A 15,140-nucleotide genomic window follows, 5' to 3' on the forward strand; every position below is an offset into this window, starting at 1 on the left:
ACGAAAGCGCTGGCAGGTTGATAGACACACAAACAAACATAAACATACACACCAAATTCAAGCTTTCGCAACCAACGGTTTCTTCATCAGGAAAGAGGGAAGGAGAGGGAAAGATGAAAGGACGTGGGCTTTAAGGGAGAGGGTAAGGAGTCATTCCAATCCCGGGAGCGGAAAGACTTACGTTAGGGGGAAAAAAGGACAGGTATACACTCGCACACACACACATATCCATCCGCACATACACAGACACAAGCAGACATTTGTAAAGGCAAACTCTTTGCCTTTACACATGTCTGCTTGTGTCTGTATATGTGCGGATGGATATATGTGTGTGTGTGTGTGTGTGTGTGTGTGTGTGTGTGTGTGTGTGTGCGCGAGTGTATACCTGTCCTTTTTTCCCCCTAAGGTAAGTCTTTCCGCTCCCGGGATTGGAACGACTCCTTACCCTCTCCCTTAAAACCCACATCCTTTTGTCTTTCCCTCTTTCCTGATGAAGCAACCGTTGGTTGCGAAAGCTTGAATTCTGTGTGTATGTTTATGTTTGTTTGTGTGTCTATCAACCTGCCAGTGCTTTCGTTTGGTAAGACACATCATCTTTGTTTTTAGATATATTTTTCCCACGTGGAATGTTTCCCTCTATTATATGAATATGTAATAAAAGTTAATCGTCATTTACAGCTGTAGAACATTATTCTGATGATGAAATATTAGTATAAAAACATTGATATTTTAATAATATTTTATGAGGAAACCCATATAAAGAATTTTTTTATTTTTGCCACCCAAACCCTTTCAGTTCATATAAATTAAAGAACTTCATTCACCATCTTCACTCTTTATTACTACATGGCATACTTCGTTGAAAGCTGCAGTGTTTATCTGTAATACTTTTCAGACTTCATGCACATTTCTAGATGCTTTACTAGACATGTACATCTATGACACAGAGCTTGCCGAATGAGTTACAGCATCTGCAGTGACTTCCACAATAATGGTCAGAACAAGATGCAAATAAGATGCACATTAAAGGTACATAAGAGGAGGGAGGAAAAACTAGAAGAAGAAGAAGAAGAAGAAGAAGAAGAAGAAGAAGAAGAAAACGAAGAAGAAGCCAAATGAGTTGCGCCGACAGCCAAGATTGCGAGAATAATGGAGAAACGTCAAATAATGATAATTTTCCATGCAATCTCGACCAAAAACCAGCTAGGACTGCAGACATCAGGTGTTTACAGTATCGAGAGTGAATGTGCGACGCATCTCACAGCACCATATGGAACGCATCAGAAATGCTCAATCAGGGCAGATATAAATGAAGACCTGACAGAATTTCCCTCAACTAAAGAGACCTATGATACCACCTGGTTTTTGACCATGACTGAGTTTATTTTCATTTGTAAAGTACTTAATTCACAATTTGTGTGTGTGTGTGTGTGTGTGTGTGTGTGTGTGTGTGTGTGTGTGTGCGCGCGCCTAGTTACACATGCTACAATATTACATAACGAAAATTATTTTTCCAGTAAATGACAGTAAAAGCATATAAAACAGAATATTATCACTGATTCTTATCTTGCAAAGTCATTTTAAATTTATTGAAGACAAATGTCACTATTTATATTAAGTTACAACTGATATCTGATTATGGTATCAACATAATAAAACCAATAACTTTAGAAATATCTACACTATTTTTAAAATACTGTCATTACCTCACATTTTCATAAATGACTAAAAGAATTTACACATTTAAAATACATTCATTAACCTTAGCAATAGCAACGTATTTTCCAAAACACATACTACAGGGGTGGGTACTTTGTGCCCACCACAAAAAATTAAAAATAAACAATTTCTATAACTGTTGTTAACTTTTATTAAAAACATAAATTTTTAAATAGGTACTGATAAATAAGTAGGGTGCAGAACCTGAAAATATCTTTTAGCACTATCTTAACAATATCACACGTTTTCTTTAATGTGTACACAAGAGGGGTACTTTATGAGCACAACCGAAATTTTTTTAAAAATACATCTTTCATTATTTTCACTGAGTTTTATTCACAACATACTTCTTAAAGATAAAAAGATGTGTAAGAAGGGTCCTGAACTTGGAAATATGAATATGACACTTGTTGCAAAAAGTCACGTTCACTAATAAGACTAGAGTTTTCTGTATAAGCTTTACTGAAAAATTCAAAGCGACTATAGACTCTCATATAAGAAATCATTAAAAACAATAAATAATTGTGTCAAAATTGTAAAATATAAAGTGCATGACTAAACTGCAATAACTGCAGAAGGTGGGCATGAATTGCGACCCCCCCCCCCCTTGGGGTGTTTTGAGAGTTAAATCAAAATTATGGTAAAACTTAAAAATGGAAGTCAACTTGGTACTAATTTGATTTACAGCACTTTTTTGGAAATTCCTAAAACAAAACACATTGTATATATGCTCTACTTTCCTTTTTTTTTGGGGACAAATGCTTCACTCGTGCTGCGACTGTAACGACGAACAGTTCGTGAAGCTCTATGACATGTGTTTATGGAGATAATATACGATTTCACAACACATTTGTCCTGTGCTAATTTGTGGTTCCATGTGAAAATCAATGATGATTGTGCCTCTTTAGTAATTAAATATAAAAACAAAGATGAGGTGACTTACCGAACAAAAGCGCTGGCAGGTCGATAGACACACAAACAAACACAAACATACACACAAAATTCAAGCTTTCGCAACAAACTGTTGCCTCATCAGGAAAGAGGGAAGGAGAGGGGAAGACGAAAGGAAGTGGGTTTTAAAGGAGAGGGTAAGGAGTCATTCCAATCCCGGGAGCGGAAAGACTTACCTTAGGGGGAAAAAAGGACAGGTCTGTATGTGTGGATGGATATGTGCGTGTGTGCGAGTGTATACCTGTCCTTTTTTCCCCCTAAGGTAAGTCTTTCCGCTCCCGGGATTGGAATGACTCCTTACCCTCTCCTTTAAAACCCACTTCCTTTCGTCTTCCCCTCTCCTTCCCTCTTTCCTGATGAGGCAACAGTTTGTTGCGAAAGCTTGAATTTTGTGTGTATGTTTGTGTTTGTTTGTGTGTCTATCGACCTGCCAGCGCTTTTGTTCGGTAAGTCACCTCATCTTTGTTTTTATATATAATTTTTCCCACGTGGAATGTTTCCTTCCATTATATTGATATCTTTAGTAATTAATATAGATTTGAAGTAAGTCATCAAAATCTGAAAACAAGTTACCACACTTCAGCCATGTCATTTCCACAACCTCTAGACACTGATGACATTTGCAAGTTAAGTAAATGATTAATAATATATGTGAAGACTCCTTTCCTGAACTTTGTCTACGTGCACTGCATATGAAATAGTTTATATTTGGGAGCTATGTTATTTAAAATTAATATTTACAACATTGACAGTTAGGGGAGGATCTTTGCACAGAGCATAGCACCAACAAGGAACACACCTTCGATTCTGAACAAACAAAAAAGGTTTGCAGTCCCAATGGGTTGTGAGACTCGATTGTCAAAGTGGAGGTAGAAACACGTTTGCACAACAACCTCATAAACCAAGATAGCATGTTTATTTTTCAATTCAGCACACCATGGGATTCTGTAGTTATGCAAATGCAACAGGAATGTTCCATCCTGAAGGTGGTGGTGTCCGCAGACAGATTTCATGACACTATGCATACCAATTCCCCACCACCACTGGAGCAGCACCTGCTTCTGTAGGCACATGATTGGCCTGCCCACAGAATAGGTAGCAGTCCAGTGGCTAAGTAGATATGCAGAATACAGGATCCTGACACTTCACCTTAAGATTATGGGTATGAAACTCACTGAAATGTTGTGATAAGACGATGACACCACTTGACTGATCACCCAAGAAGATTTAAGCATTAGAATACATCAAGGAAGCCTGCAGTCATTTGTACTGCGATGTGGCACCCAATCACGAGTGTAGCCAGGCAGTTATCCAAGACCAAAAGCACTGTGGAAAGATTATTTGTACACTTGGTAGCTATCAGTAATAAAGTCATCATCTGCATATTGTAGGAGAAAGTGAACTATAAACATATGTTGACAGCAATGTAAGTGGGCTTCTGCACTACTGTAAATACTGCAGTCATAATCTTCAAGAGCAAATTATGAGACACTCTTGTCAGATACGATTATTAGCTTTCACTGGATTTGTACTTTCTTCTTTATCAGAATAATTTCTTATGTCATAATGAAGACAGAAACTGTTGAGTGTTCTACTATGGTATAATAGTTTACATTTTAAGCATTAAACATTACATAACAAATAACTTTAGGCTCTTTCAGAACACCAAACATCAAATGGCTCTTAGATTTTCTTTGAGCTTACTTGTTATCACTAGTAGTTGTAAATTTATCCATTCACAATATGCAAGATGTCAAATTTTGGCTCCATCACTTGAATACAAAAATGAGTGCTAGACTGTGTCAGTATCAGTTTCCTGTATATCACAGGCTGCACTTCTGCCTGATTTCAAACAACAGTAGATACAATGTAAGAGTGGCCACCTCAACTGTTGAGATTACGGATTGAACTGATTCTTTTAATTTAAAAAAAAATAAAAAAGTGCACTTGCCACAAGCTTCCTTGTGGCATTTTTTAGGAAATGCTCACATTGCAAGTTGATCAACTTGATTCACATTTTAAATTGTTTTCCTAAACCATGTTCAGTAACAGTGAGACTGATCCCTTCAATACAACCAATCATGACGGTTTTTTCCTGTGCCACCTAGGAAGTTTCCTGCCTCTCACGACATAAACATAGTACTTTAATACTATGTCCTAAAGTGTCTGCCTGCTACATCTTTTTCTCCTTCAGTTTCTCTTTCAACTGTATCTTCAACAAAAAGTAATATCCATTCTGTATGACTCACTTTTGACATTTGACCTTCCTCCAGTAGGCAAACATACATTGTAAATCTATTAAGTGATGTTATTACACACCTGCTACGGTATGTAATAAGTTTACTGTCATATTGAGAAAAGTAAACAGTCGTCATGATTTATATTACAGCCCCACATAATGGATGGTGCCAGTATTTCTACAATTCTGTAATGAGCAACTTCCCCTGCTGATATCATAAGGCACTCATCAGCTAATGACATACATCTGTTAACAGCCCAAACATTAAATGTAGAAAACATGGAAGACTCAGAAAAAGAATTCTTTGAGACAATAATATGCTTGATAATCTCTAACTAGTTGGTACCCGCTTTTCCCAAGTTTCTAACTTAGATGCCACCCAGTGTCCTTTCATGCATGGAAGATTGGTGAAAGATAAACAGAAGACATCACAATCATGGTTACGTGCATCCTACTTACCTCGAGATTCCATTTATGTTTTGCTTTCCACTTGTCTTGTATACCAAGAATGACTACTGGTTTGTATATACTCTCATACTTTTCTATAAAAGCCTTAGGTGAAAAATCCTTCACATGTATTCTCTCTACATTGTCATTCACCAATTTGTAAGGGTCAAACCTCTGGGCATACCCAAGTTGTGTCCAATCTCCTTTATCATTCAGTTCTGAAAACACAGTTATCATATCACAACTACACAATGCAACTTGTACATACACAAACAAATGCAACTCTCATTCTGTTGAGATGCATGGAAGAACTTCCGAGTAGCATTAATTTAGAACTGTTTTAGTTTTCTAGATTTTATACATTTCTATTGAAGACTAAGAAAATATGGATTTTTCTCTTCTTCTGCTAAAACAATACTTATCACACAGCAGTTCCAAATTTTGTACACACATACTTGCAACACCCTATATATGTTTTCAATCAAAAGGAGTAAGTGAAATAACTGAGTGATGTACATAGTGTTCCACAAGTCTGAGCATTCTATCTTAGTGGTCTCACAAGGGTTTTATGTCCTCTGGTCCATTGATGATGCTGTTGCTAAAAGAGGAAACATAAGGAAAGTGTTAAAAGCAATCATTGCTGTAAGTCATCTAAGAAATTTATCGATGGGGACTGCTAAATTTTCAAGTGTATTGCACTAACTATCGAGCATCCTGTCCAACTGTCATGGAGAACTTCAGTTGTGGCCAACGTACAGAGGTCAGAAACAGAATGATATTTGTCGAGGGAACATGAGTCTGAAATTATGGTGGTGATGCTACACAAAGCCACTGAATCAAAGGGGAAATATGCAAAATCACTTAAGAACGATGCAAACAATGTCTATGTGATGTCCTTACACTAACCACTGAGTGATCAGCTAATACAGCAGTGAAGTAAGTTAGCCTGCAGTATGTTAGAATGTGTATGTTGTACCTCTACATGGAACGTGAAAGATTTTTTTTGTTGTTCATGTGGTGCAGTCCAATGACTGGTTTGATATGGCTTTTCACACTATCCTGAGTGAGCCTCATCACTCTGCAAAAGTAATTCACACTACAGTCACTTTAAGCTGATTAGTGCAGTCAAGCCTTGTTGTTAACCCCCCCCCCCCCCCCACGCCCCGCCCCTCTTTTCCTTCTATTATAAAACTAGTCATTCCATGAAGCTTCAGGAATTCAAGAAATGTCCTTCTTTTAGTCAAGTTGTGCCATAAGATTTCTTTTCTCTTCCATTCAATTCAGTGCATCTACATCAATTATCTAATCCATCCACTTGATCGTAAGCACTATTCAGAAACATCACACTTCAAAAGCTGCTTCTTTTCACTTCATATCTATACTGTTTATCTTCAACACTTAAATTTATATTAGATGTTTTTCAGAAAAGTTTTTCCTGCTATCGCCAGTTTTCATTTTCTATCCTCTCTACTTCAGCTATCACCAATTATTTTGCTGTTGAAACAGCAAAACTCATCTACCACTTTTAGTGTCTCATATCCTCGTCCAGTTCCAGCACCATTGTCAGGTTTAAGTCTACTACCATGAATTACTCTTTTTTATTTTTCATTGACGTTTACTTTATAACCTCATTTTCAACCACTGCCTATTCTGTTCAACTGATCTAAGCAATTTGCAATCTCTGTCATCAGCAAATGTTACAAGTTTTTATTTATTTTTTCTTTCACCACTACCTCAACATATAGACGGAATAACACAGAGGATAGGCTAAAACACACACACTCACTCACACTCCCCCCCGCCCCCCTCAACATCATGTCCTATGTTAAAACTGCACTCTGCTTTCTGTATATGTTGTAGTTAAAACTTTCACTCCCTTTATTTTATCCCTGCCACCTTCGGAATTTTAAAGATTGTATTCCATCCAACAATGTCAAAAGCTTTCTCTAGGTCTACAATTGCTATTAATATAGGTTGTCCTTTCTTCAGCCTACCTTCTAAAGGGAAATTGTGGGGCCAGTATTGATCTGCTTATTCCTACATTTCACTGAAATCCAAATTGGTCTTCCTCATAGTTAGCTTCTTCCAGTTCTTCCATTCATCTACAAATAATCCATGTTAGTATTTCTCTCTCATGAGTCATGACTTACTAAACTGATGATTTGGTAATATTCATAACTTTCAGCAGATGTCTCATTTACAGCTGCGAATATGAGGTGCATTCAAGTTCTAAGGCCTCCAATTTTTTTTCTCCGGACTGGAAAGAGATAGAAACATGCGCATTGTTTTAAAATGAGGCCGCATTCATTGTCAATACATCCCAGAGATGGCAGCACCGTACGGCAGATAGAATTTTACCGCCAGTGGCGAGAATGAGAACTGTTTTAAATACTTAAAATGGCGAAGTTTTCCTTACTTGAACAGCGTGCAATCATTCGTTTTCTGAATTTGGTTGGTGTGAAACCAATTGAAATTCATCGACAGTTGAAGCAGACATGTGGTGATGGAGTTATGGATGTGTCGAAAGTGCGTTCGTGGGTGCGACAGTTGAATGAAGGCAGAACATCGTGTGACAACAAACCGAAACAACCTCGGGCTCGCACAAGCCAGTCTGACGACATGATCGAGAAAGTGGAGAGAATTGTTTTGGGGGATCGCCGAATGACTGTTGAACAGATCGCCTCCAGAGTTGGCATTTCTGTGGGTTTTGTGCACACAATCCTGCATGACGACCTGAAAATGCGAAAAGTGTCATCCAGGTGGGTGCCACGAATGCCGACGGACGACCACATGGCTGCCCGTGTGGCATGTTGCCAAGCAATGTTGACACGCAATGACAGCATGAATGAGACTTTCTTTTCGTCAGTTGTGACAATGGATGAGACGTGGATGCCATTTTTCAATCCAGAAACAAAGTGCCAGTCAGCTCAATGGAAGCACACAGATTCACCGCCACCAAAAAATTTCGGGTAACAGCCAGTGCTGAAAAAATGATGGGTGTCCATGTTCTGGGACAGCGAGGGCGTAATCCTTACCCATTGCGTTCCAAAGGGCACTATGGTAACAGGTGCATCCTATGGAAATGTTTTGAAGAACAAATTTCTTCCTGCACTGCAACAAAAACGTCCGGGAAGGGCTGCGCGTGTGCTGTTTCACCAAGACAACGCACCCGCACATCAAGCTAACGTTACGCAACAGTATCTTCGTGATAACAACTTTGAAGTGATTCCTCATGCTCCCTACTCACCTGACCTGGCTCCTAGTGACTTTTGGCTTTGTCCAACAATGAAAGACACTCTACGTGGCTGCACACTCACCAGCTGTGCTGCTATTGCCTCAGCGATTTTTCAGTGGTCAAAACAGACTGCTAAAGAAGCCTTCGCCGCTGTCATGGAATCATGGCGTCAGCGTTGTGAAAAATGTGTACGTCTGCAGGGCGATTACGTCGAGAAGTAACGCCAGTTTCATCGATTTCGGGTGAGTAGTTAATTAGAAAAAAAATCGGAGGCCTTAGAACTTGAATGCACTTCGTACTACATTGGTCTTGAATGTCTGAACGCATTTTGCCAATCTCATACACAATCCACACCGAGTGGAATAGATCTGTCAAGCATTTTTATCATTCTGAGGGAATGTTGTATACCCCACAGGCCCTGTATCAATTTGGCTTTTTTAAGGCTCCGTCCAATTCTTTATCATATCTAATCTTCATCTGTCTCCTTTATGTAAAATTGTCTTCAAGCCTATGTTTCTTGTACACTCCTCCTTTGCTTAGTAATAATTTGTCATCTTAGTTCTTAGCACTCATACAGATGATTATCTTTTCTCCATGGATCTATCTAATTTTCCGACAGATGTCATCCACCTTCCCCACAGTTACACATGCTTCTACAGCTTTGCATTTCTCCTCTAGCTGTTTTTGCGTTGCGATTTTCATTTTTTGTCATTCTCATGTTCAGACATCTGTTCCACTTTGGTTGCTTCATTTGTTGCCTATTTATATTCCCTCTTTTCATTGATTAAACTCAATATTTTTTGTATTACCCATGAGTTTTTACTGGGACTCATCTGTTTGTCTACAACAGCCCTTACTATTTCATCTGTCAAACCTACACGTTTGTCTTCTATTGTATTCATTTTCCCTGTTTGAGTCTATTGTTGCCTAACACTCTCTGTGAAATTCTTGACAACCTCTGGTTATTTTAACTTATCCAGATCCCATTTAATTTTCCCCCCTCTTTCCAGTTTCTTCCATTCATAATCAATAACCAGTAAATTATGGTCAGAATCCACATATGCCCTGTAAATGGTTTGCTGTTTAAATCTGGTTCTAAATTTTCTGCTTCATCACTCTGTAATTTATCTTATATTTTCCTGAGCCTCCAGGTTTCTTCCAGATATAAAATCTTTCACGATTCCTAAACCAAGTATTAGCAATGATGACTGTGCTATGTGTACAATTCTACCTAATGACTTCCCCTTTCATTACTTCCCCCAGTCTATGTTCTATTATTTTCCATGTTCTTTCTCTTTCAAAATGGTTCAAATGGCTCTGAGCACTATGGGACTCAACAGCTGAGGTCATAAGTCCCCTAGAACTTAGAACTACTTAAACCTAACTAACCTAAGGACATCACACACATCCATGCCCGAGGCAGGATTCGAACCTGCGACCGTAGCGGTCGCGCGGTTCCGGACTGAAGCGCTTAGAACCGCTCGGCCACCGTGGCCGGCTTTCTCTTTCTACTACTGAATTACAATCCTGTATCATAGTTTTTTAATTCTTTATTTTGTGTTGATAATCCTGTACTCGTTTGAGCACAAACATGTGTTGCTTGCTACTGAACTCTACTAATTGTCACTGTATCTAACCTAAACTACATTCCATAGGTTCAAGTAGAATTGCAAATATTTAAATAGTGCTTACATGTTTGGGGCATAAAACAATAGTTTCCTAAATTCTGTGTTTGGGCAATACTCCTTTATGAGATACAAGATTTGACATTAAAAATAAACACCACTAACTACTTGAATATGTGGAGTCCAGAATTGAGTCAAGAGCCATTGCAGCCTCTTCCTCATCCAGAATTCATTCTGGGCATCTTAGTGTGACCAACAGTAAAGACTGGAACTGTTTTCATTGCAAGTGACTGGAAACAAACCTGGAGTCTCTGCCAGTGTCCTCGGTGTATGGGAAGTGAGGAAGAAAACCATGTTTTGTACTGTACGTTACACGAAACACTTTGTGTGTAAATGAAGAAACATCAATCATTAGAGAATTACTGAATGAGGCAGTGCAGCTGTTAGGACACTGACTTCATATTCAGGAGGATGGAGCTGGTCTATCCAGCCATCTGGATTTGGGTTTTCCATGGTTTTCCTGGATCGCTAAAGCAAATGCTGCAATGATTCCTTAATCAAGGCTATGGCCGACCACCTCCTATCCATGCAGGCATCTGTTCTATCTTCTTACAGCATTTCATGTATGCTATGTGTTATATTTTGTCCTACTGATTAGCACTGTATTACCTTGACAAATCTTATATCACTGTGATTTGATCCTTGGATGAATGAGTAAATAAATAAATGAACAAAAGAAAAATAAAAGGTTTTGAGACATGATGTATTGTGACATCCATAAGATACTGTAAACAAAAAAATGGCTCTGAGCATTATGGGACTTAACATCTATGGTCATCAGTCCCCTAGAACGTAGAACTATTTAAACCTAACTAACCTAAGGACATCACACAACACCCAGTCATCATACTGTAGACAGTGAGAATGACAAATGAGAAAGTCCTTAAGGTTGTTGCAAATAAATGTTTGATACATTTGCAATTAGAATCATTGCAAATCTTGGGTAGAGACAAATTAGTGAGCTGACAGTCTGCATATTTTCATTCAATGTCGTGGAATAATGTTCCCTGGTAACTCATCTTTAAGAAAGGAAGTCTTCATTGCTCAAAAATGTGTTCACCCACATTCATTTCATAGACACTGTATAAAGACTTGGGCATTAAGGAACATAACATACATAATTCCAATACCAAAAGGAAAAATGACATTCATTACTCCACATTAAGGCCATCTTTAGCACAAAAAGAGATGTGTAATGGCACAACTGAACTTTTTGTAACTTATCCAGGGATATAAAATATCTGACAGACAGCAAAGTTAAATTTGAAAATAAACTGAAATTGTTTCTCCATGCCAACTCCTCCTGTACCGCAGAAGAATATCTATTACTGAAATGTGTAAAAAGGAATTACTAACTCACATCTGTATATTTAAAAAGTCTTATAAATGTTCAGCATGTAGGTGTATTTACAAATCAATTTGCAATGTGAATGCAAAATGATTCTTTCAGATCATTACAATTTATTGTGCAAATGATCCATGGAACATGAAATTAACTACCTATCCTGAAGATGATCAAAGGCCAGTTACAGCAGCTGTGAACCAGCTTGCCTCAGGAGAGGATACAATGGCTTTATGACATACTCCCAACCAAATTAGTGCAAACATCTAGTCCAGAGGGAGTACTATGTATTACTGAGAAGTGGGCTCATACTCAATTTTTGTAATCACTGAAATAATAGCAGGAACCTACTCAACCCGCATAGTTTCATGTTTCCTCCTCTCTCTCAGGATGCTACACATTTTCCAGTGTATCTGCAACTGCACTTTTCAATTTGTTGGTCGCTGGTATGAAAATCTGGCCTGTATTCCATTATGGCTGTTACATTATTTAATGCTTGCACGTACGTATCTCTCTCTATTTTGCACAATATACTCTTTTGCAAGAAACGAAGCCACTTTTGAAAAGAGAAATGACACATTATAGCAGAAGGGGAATTTAACATGGATAAAGAACTCTCTCATTCTGAAATTTCTCATGGAATGTTTGGGGTAGCTTTCAGACAAATATGTTACTTTTGCTATAGCTGACATACCGACGTTTTCTGTAAAACTTTCCTCATGTAATATTCTTACATAACCAACCATTGTCTGCAGAAAATTTCACGATATACTGAACAAACAATAAAAATGTGTCTGGAAATTAACAATGGAATGGGGTGCATCTCACACATTCATGGGGTAATTTCCAGACGGCTGCCATTTGGATTATTTAAAGAATTATTGAAAGTATCTATTCTATAGTATCCCACATGAGCAACAATATCCTCATTAAAACAGAAGTGTGGATTTCAAAAGAGTTGCTTCATTGACAATGCAATTCACATGTTCACTCACAAATTTTTACAAGTGTTAAATAAATACATAGCACTGGCTGGTATATTCTGTGACCTATCTAAGGCATTTGACTATGTGAGTCACAGCATTCTCCTAGAAAACTGAGGTTTTATGGAATTGATGGCACAGCAAACCAACTGATGTAACACCTAACCAAAAGAATGCAGAAAGTTGTACCAATATACTCTGGGTACGTAACTGGGACTCGGGAGGAAGCATATGTGGAGCTTCACAAGGCTTAGTCTTAGGTTCACAATTGTTCCACACATATGTAAATAATTTTCTGGCTAATATACAACAAAAATAATTAGTTCTTTTGCAGATGACACTAGTTTTGTAGGTAGTCCAACTACACATACAGAAACTGAAGAAATTGTAAACAATGCTCTTAAAAGTATCACTGACTCTTCTGGGAATGATCTCACCATTAACTTTAAAAAGACGCGACATACTCAGTTTTGCACATCTAGGGGTACTACATCAATGAGAAGTGTAACTCATAGTGAGGAAATAATAAATAGGGTGGAAACTTCAAAATTCTTAAGTGTCCATCTTGATAAGAATTTAAACTGGAAAACACACATTTTGGAACTCCTAACAGGAATTGGTTCAGCTACATTTGCACTTACAATCATTGCAAATCTCAGGGAGAGACAAAAGAGTAAGATGACATATTTTGCATACTTTCAGTCAATAATTTCATATGGAATAGTGTTCTGAGTTAACTCATCCTTAAGAAAGGGGGTCTTTGTTGCTCAAAAATGTGCTGTAAAAATATATGATGCTGATCCACGATCACCTTGTAGACATCTGTTTAAGGAGTTAAACGTTCTGACTACTGCATCACAGTATGTTTATTCCCTCATGAAGTTTGTTGTAAAAAAAATGGTCTACTGTTCAAAAGGACAATGATGTACGTAAGTGCAATACCACGAGAAAAAGTGGCATTCATTACTCCACAATAAAGTTGTTTTTAGCACAAAAAGGGGATGCACAATGCTGCAACCAAAATTTTCTATCACTTACCCATTGATTAAAAAATGTCTGGCAGACAGCAAAGTAAAATTTGAAATCAAACTGAAAAATTTTCTACTTTACAATTCCTCATATTCCATAGAAGAATTTCTATTATTGTAATGTGTGAAAGACAGTGGGTAGGAATTCCCAACTCACACCTGTGTAATTCTTTTAAAAAAGCCACCATTTATAAATATTAAGATTGTAGCCATATTTACAAATTAATTTGTGATGTAATGCAATATGACTCATTCAACATAATTACGAATTATAAGTGCACATGGTCCACAAAATATGAAATTAATCAATCAACTGGGGTAACTGAAAGACAAAATGTAGGTCTATGTTAGTGAAACACTATACCAGTGCATTTTTAAGCCAATTATGAAACAACGAGCAATGAAAGATATGAACCTTTCAAAGAGAATTTGTATATCACAATCACAGTTTAATGTTTCTTAACTTTAAAGAGTCATTTATTCTACTTCTTGATTATACATAGAGTTGTTTTTCATCATCAATGGCTTTAACATGTCTGGCCTAAACTACTGACCGGCTACAACTTCCACTTGGTCTTTTAGTGATCATCAATATTTTCCCTTTCCCAACCATTTAAAATTCTATCAGACCTTTCGTATGTTCTAGGTGGACCTAGGCAGAAACGTGTCTCATTCAGATTGTGAATACATTCTGGATCATCTTTTATACAAATTTCGTCTTTCGCCAAATCATAAAAGTTGTAAATTGTCAATGAATTATTTGTGACATCTCACCTAGGCTGTGGTTTCTTCACTGCAAAATCCTGACACTTCTTAAAGTTCAAAATCCTGGCACTTCTTAAAGTTTGGGAATCAGTCTTCTCCCACTCTCTCGTTGATAAAATAAGTAACATGTTTCACTCAGTCACATTGTTAGTGCAAATCCCCATTTAGCAACAAACTTCAATGAGTTTTCCAGTTCCACTTTTTCACTTTCAAAAACAACTAGCTCCCTTCCAGCTGTGCCACTGCGTTGTCCTTTAAGATGAGAAAATAAGTCCCTGTATTGCCCACATTTCCTAGTAACATTTCTGATGCTTACACTGGGATTTTCATTCACTTGTGCGATTACTCTTAGCAGCTGGGGATAAAGAGGAATATTCGATACTTATCGCCGGCTTTGATAAGCGAAGTAGAAAATATGATAAACGTCAGAAACAAATACGGCAAGTATAAGGTGATATAAGTGGTGAGTTTTTGAAAAGGGCTAAACTACAGATCAGTAAGTCTCCACAATCAGGCTTTTTGTTTTTGCACTTGGCTACCCAACTCACAATCAAACTATCACCTTCCAATTTAACTTAGCCCTTGGGCTAAGCTACAAATCAGTCTGTAACCACAGCAAGGTTTATTTGCTTCCACATTCACTGGCTTTGTCATCTAACAACCAAACTGTGAAAATATGCATTGAAAGCTGATGTCAGAGCAGCCTTTAACATTACATTACTGGTCCAAGCCAAAGATTATAATAG

The 15,140-nt window shown here is 37.6% G+C and overlaps 1 protein-coding gene across 2 annotated transcripts in view; it reads right to left on the reverse strand.

The window, feature by feature from the left end:
- Positions 1 to 15,140, reverse strand: part of LOC124797872 (bifunctional arginine demethylase and lysyl-hydroxylase PSR) — a 163,644-nt gene that overhangs the window by 144,226 nt on the left and 4,278 nt on the right. The window contains exon 2 of one of the 2 annotated variants that reach the window (XM_047260960.1): positions 5,369 to 5,574. In XM_047260960.1, coding sequence (XP_047116916.1) covers positions 5,369 to 5,574 — 206 coding nt within the window. Of the gene's footprint in view, positions 1 to 3,845; positions 3,956 to 5,368; positions 5,575 to 15,140 lie in introns of those variants that run through there. The other variant, XM_047260961.1, reaches the window with a different exon arrangement.

Source organism: Schistocerca piceifrons, chromosome 5, assembly GCF_021461385.2.
Source record: "Schistocerca piceifrons isolate TAMUIC-IGC-003096 chromosome 5, iqSchPice1.1, whole genome shotgun sequence".
NCBI lineage: Eukaryota > Metazoa > Arthropoda > Insecta > Orthoptera > Acrididae > Schistocerca > Schistocerca piceifrons.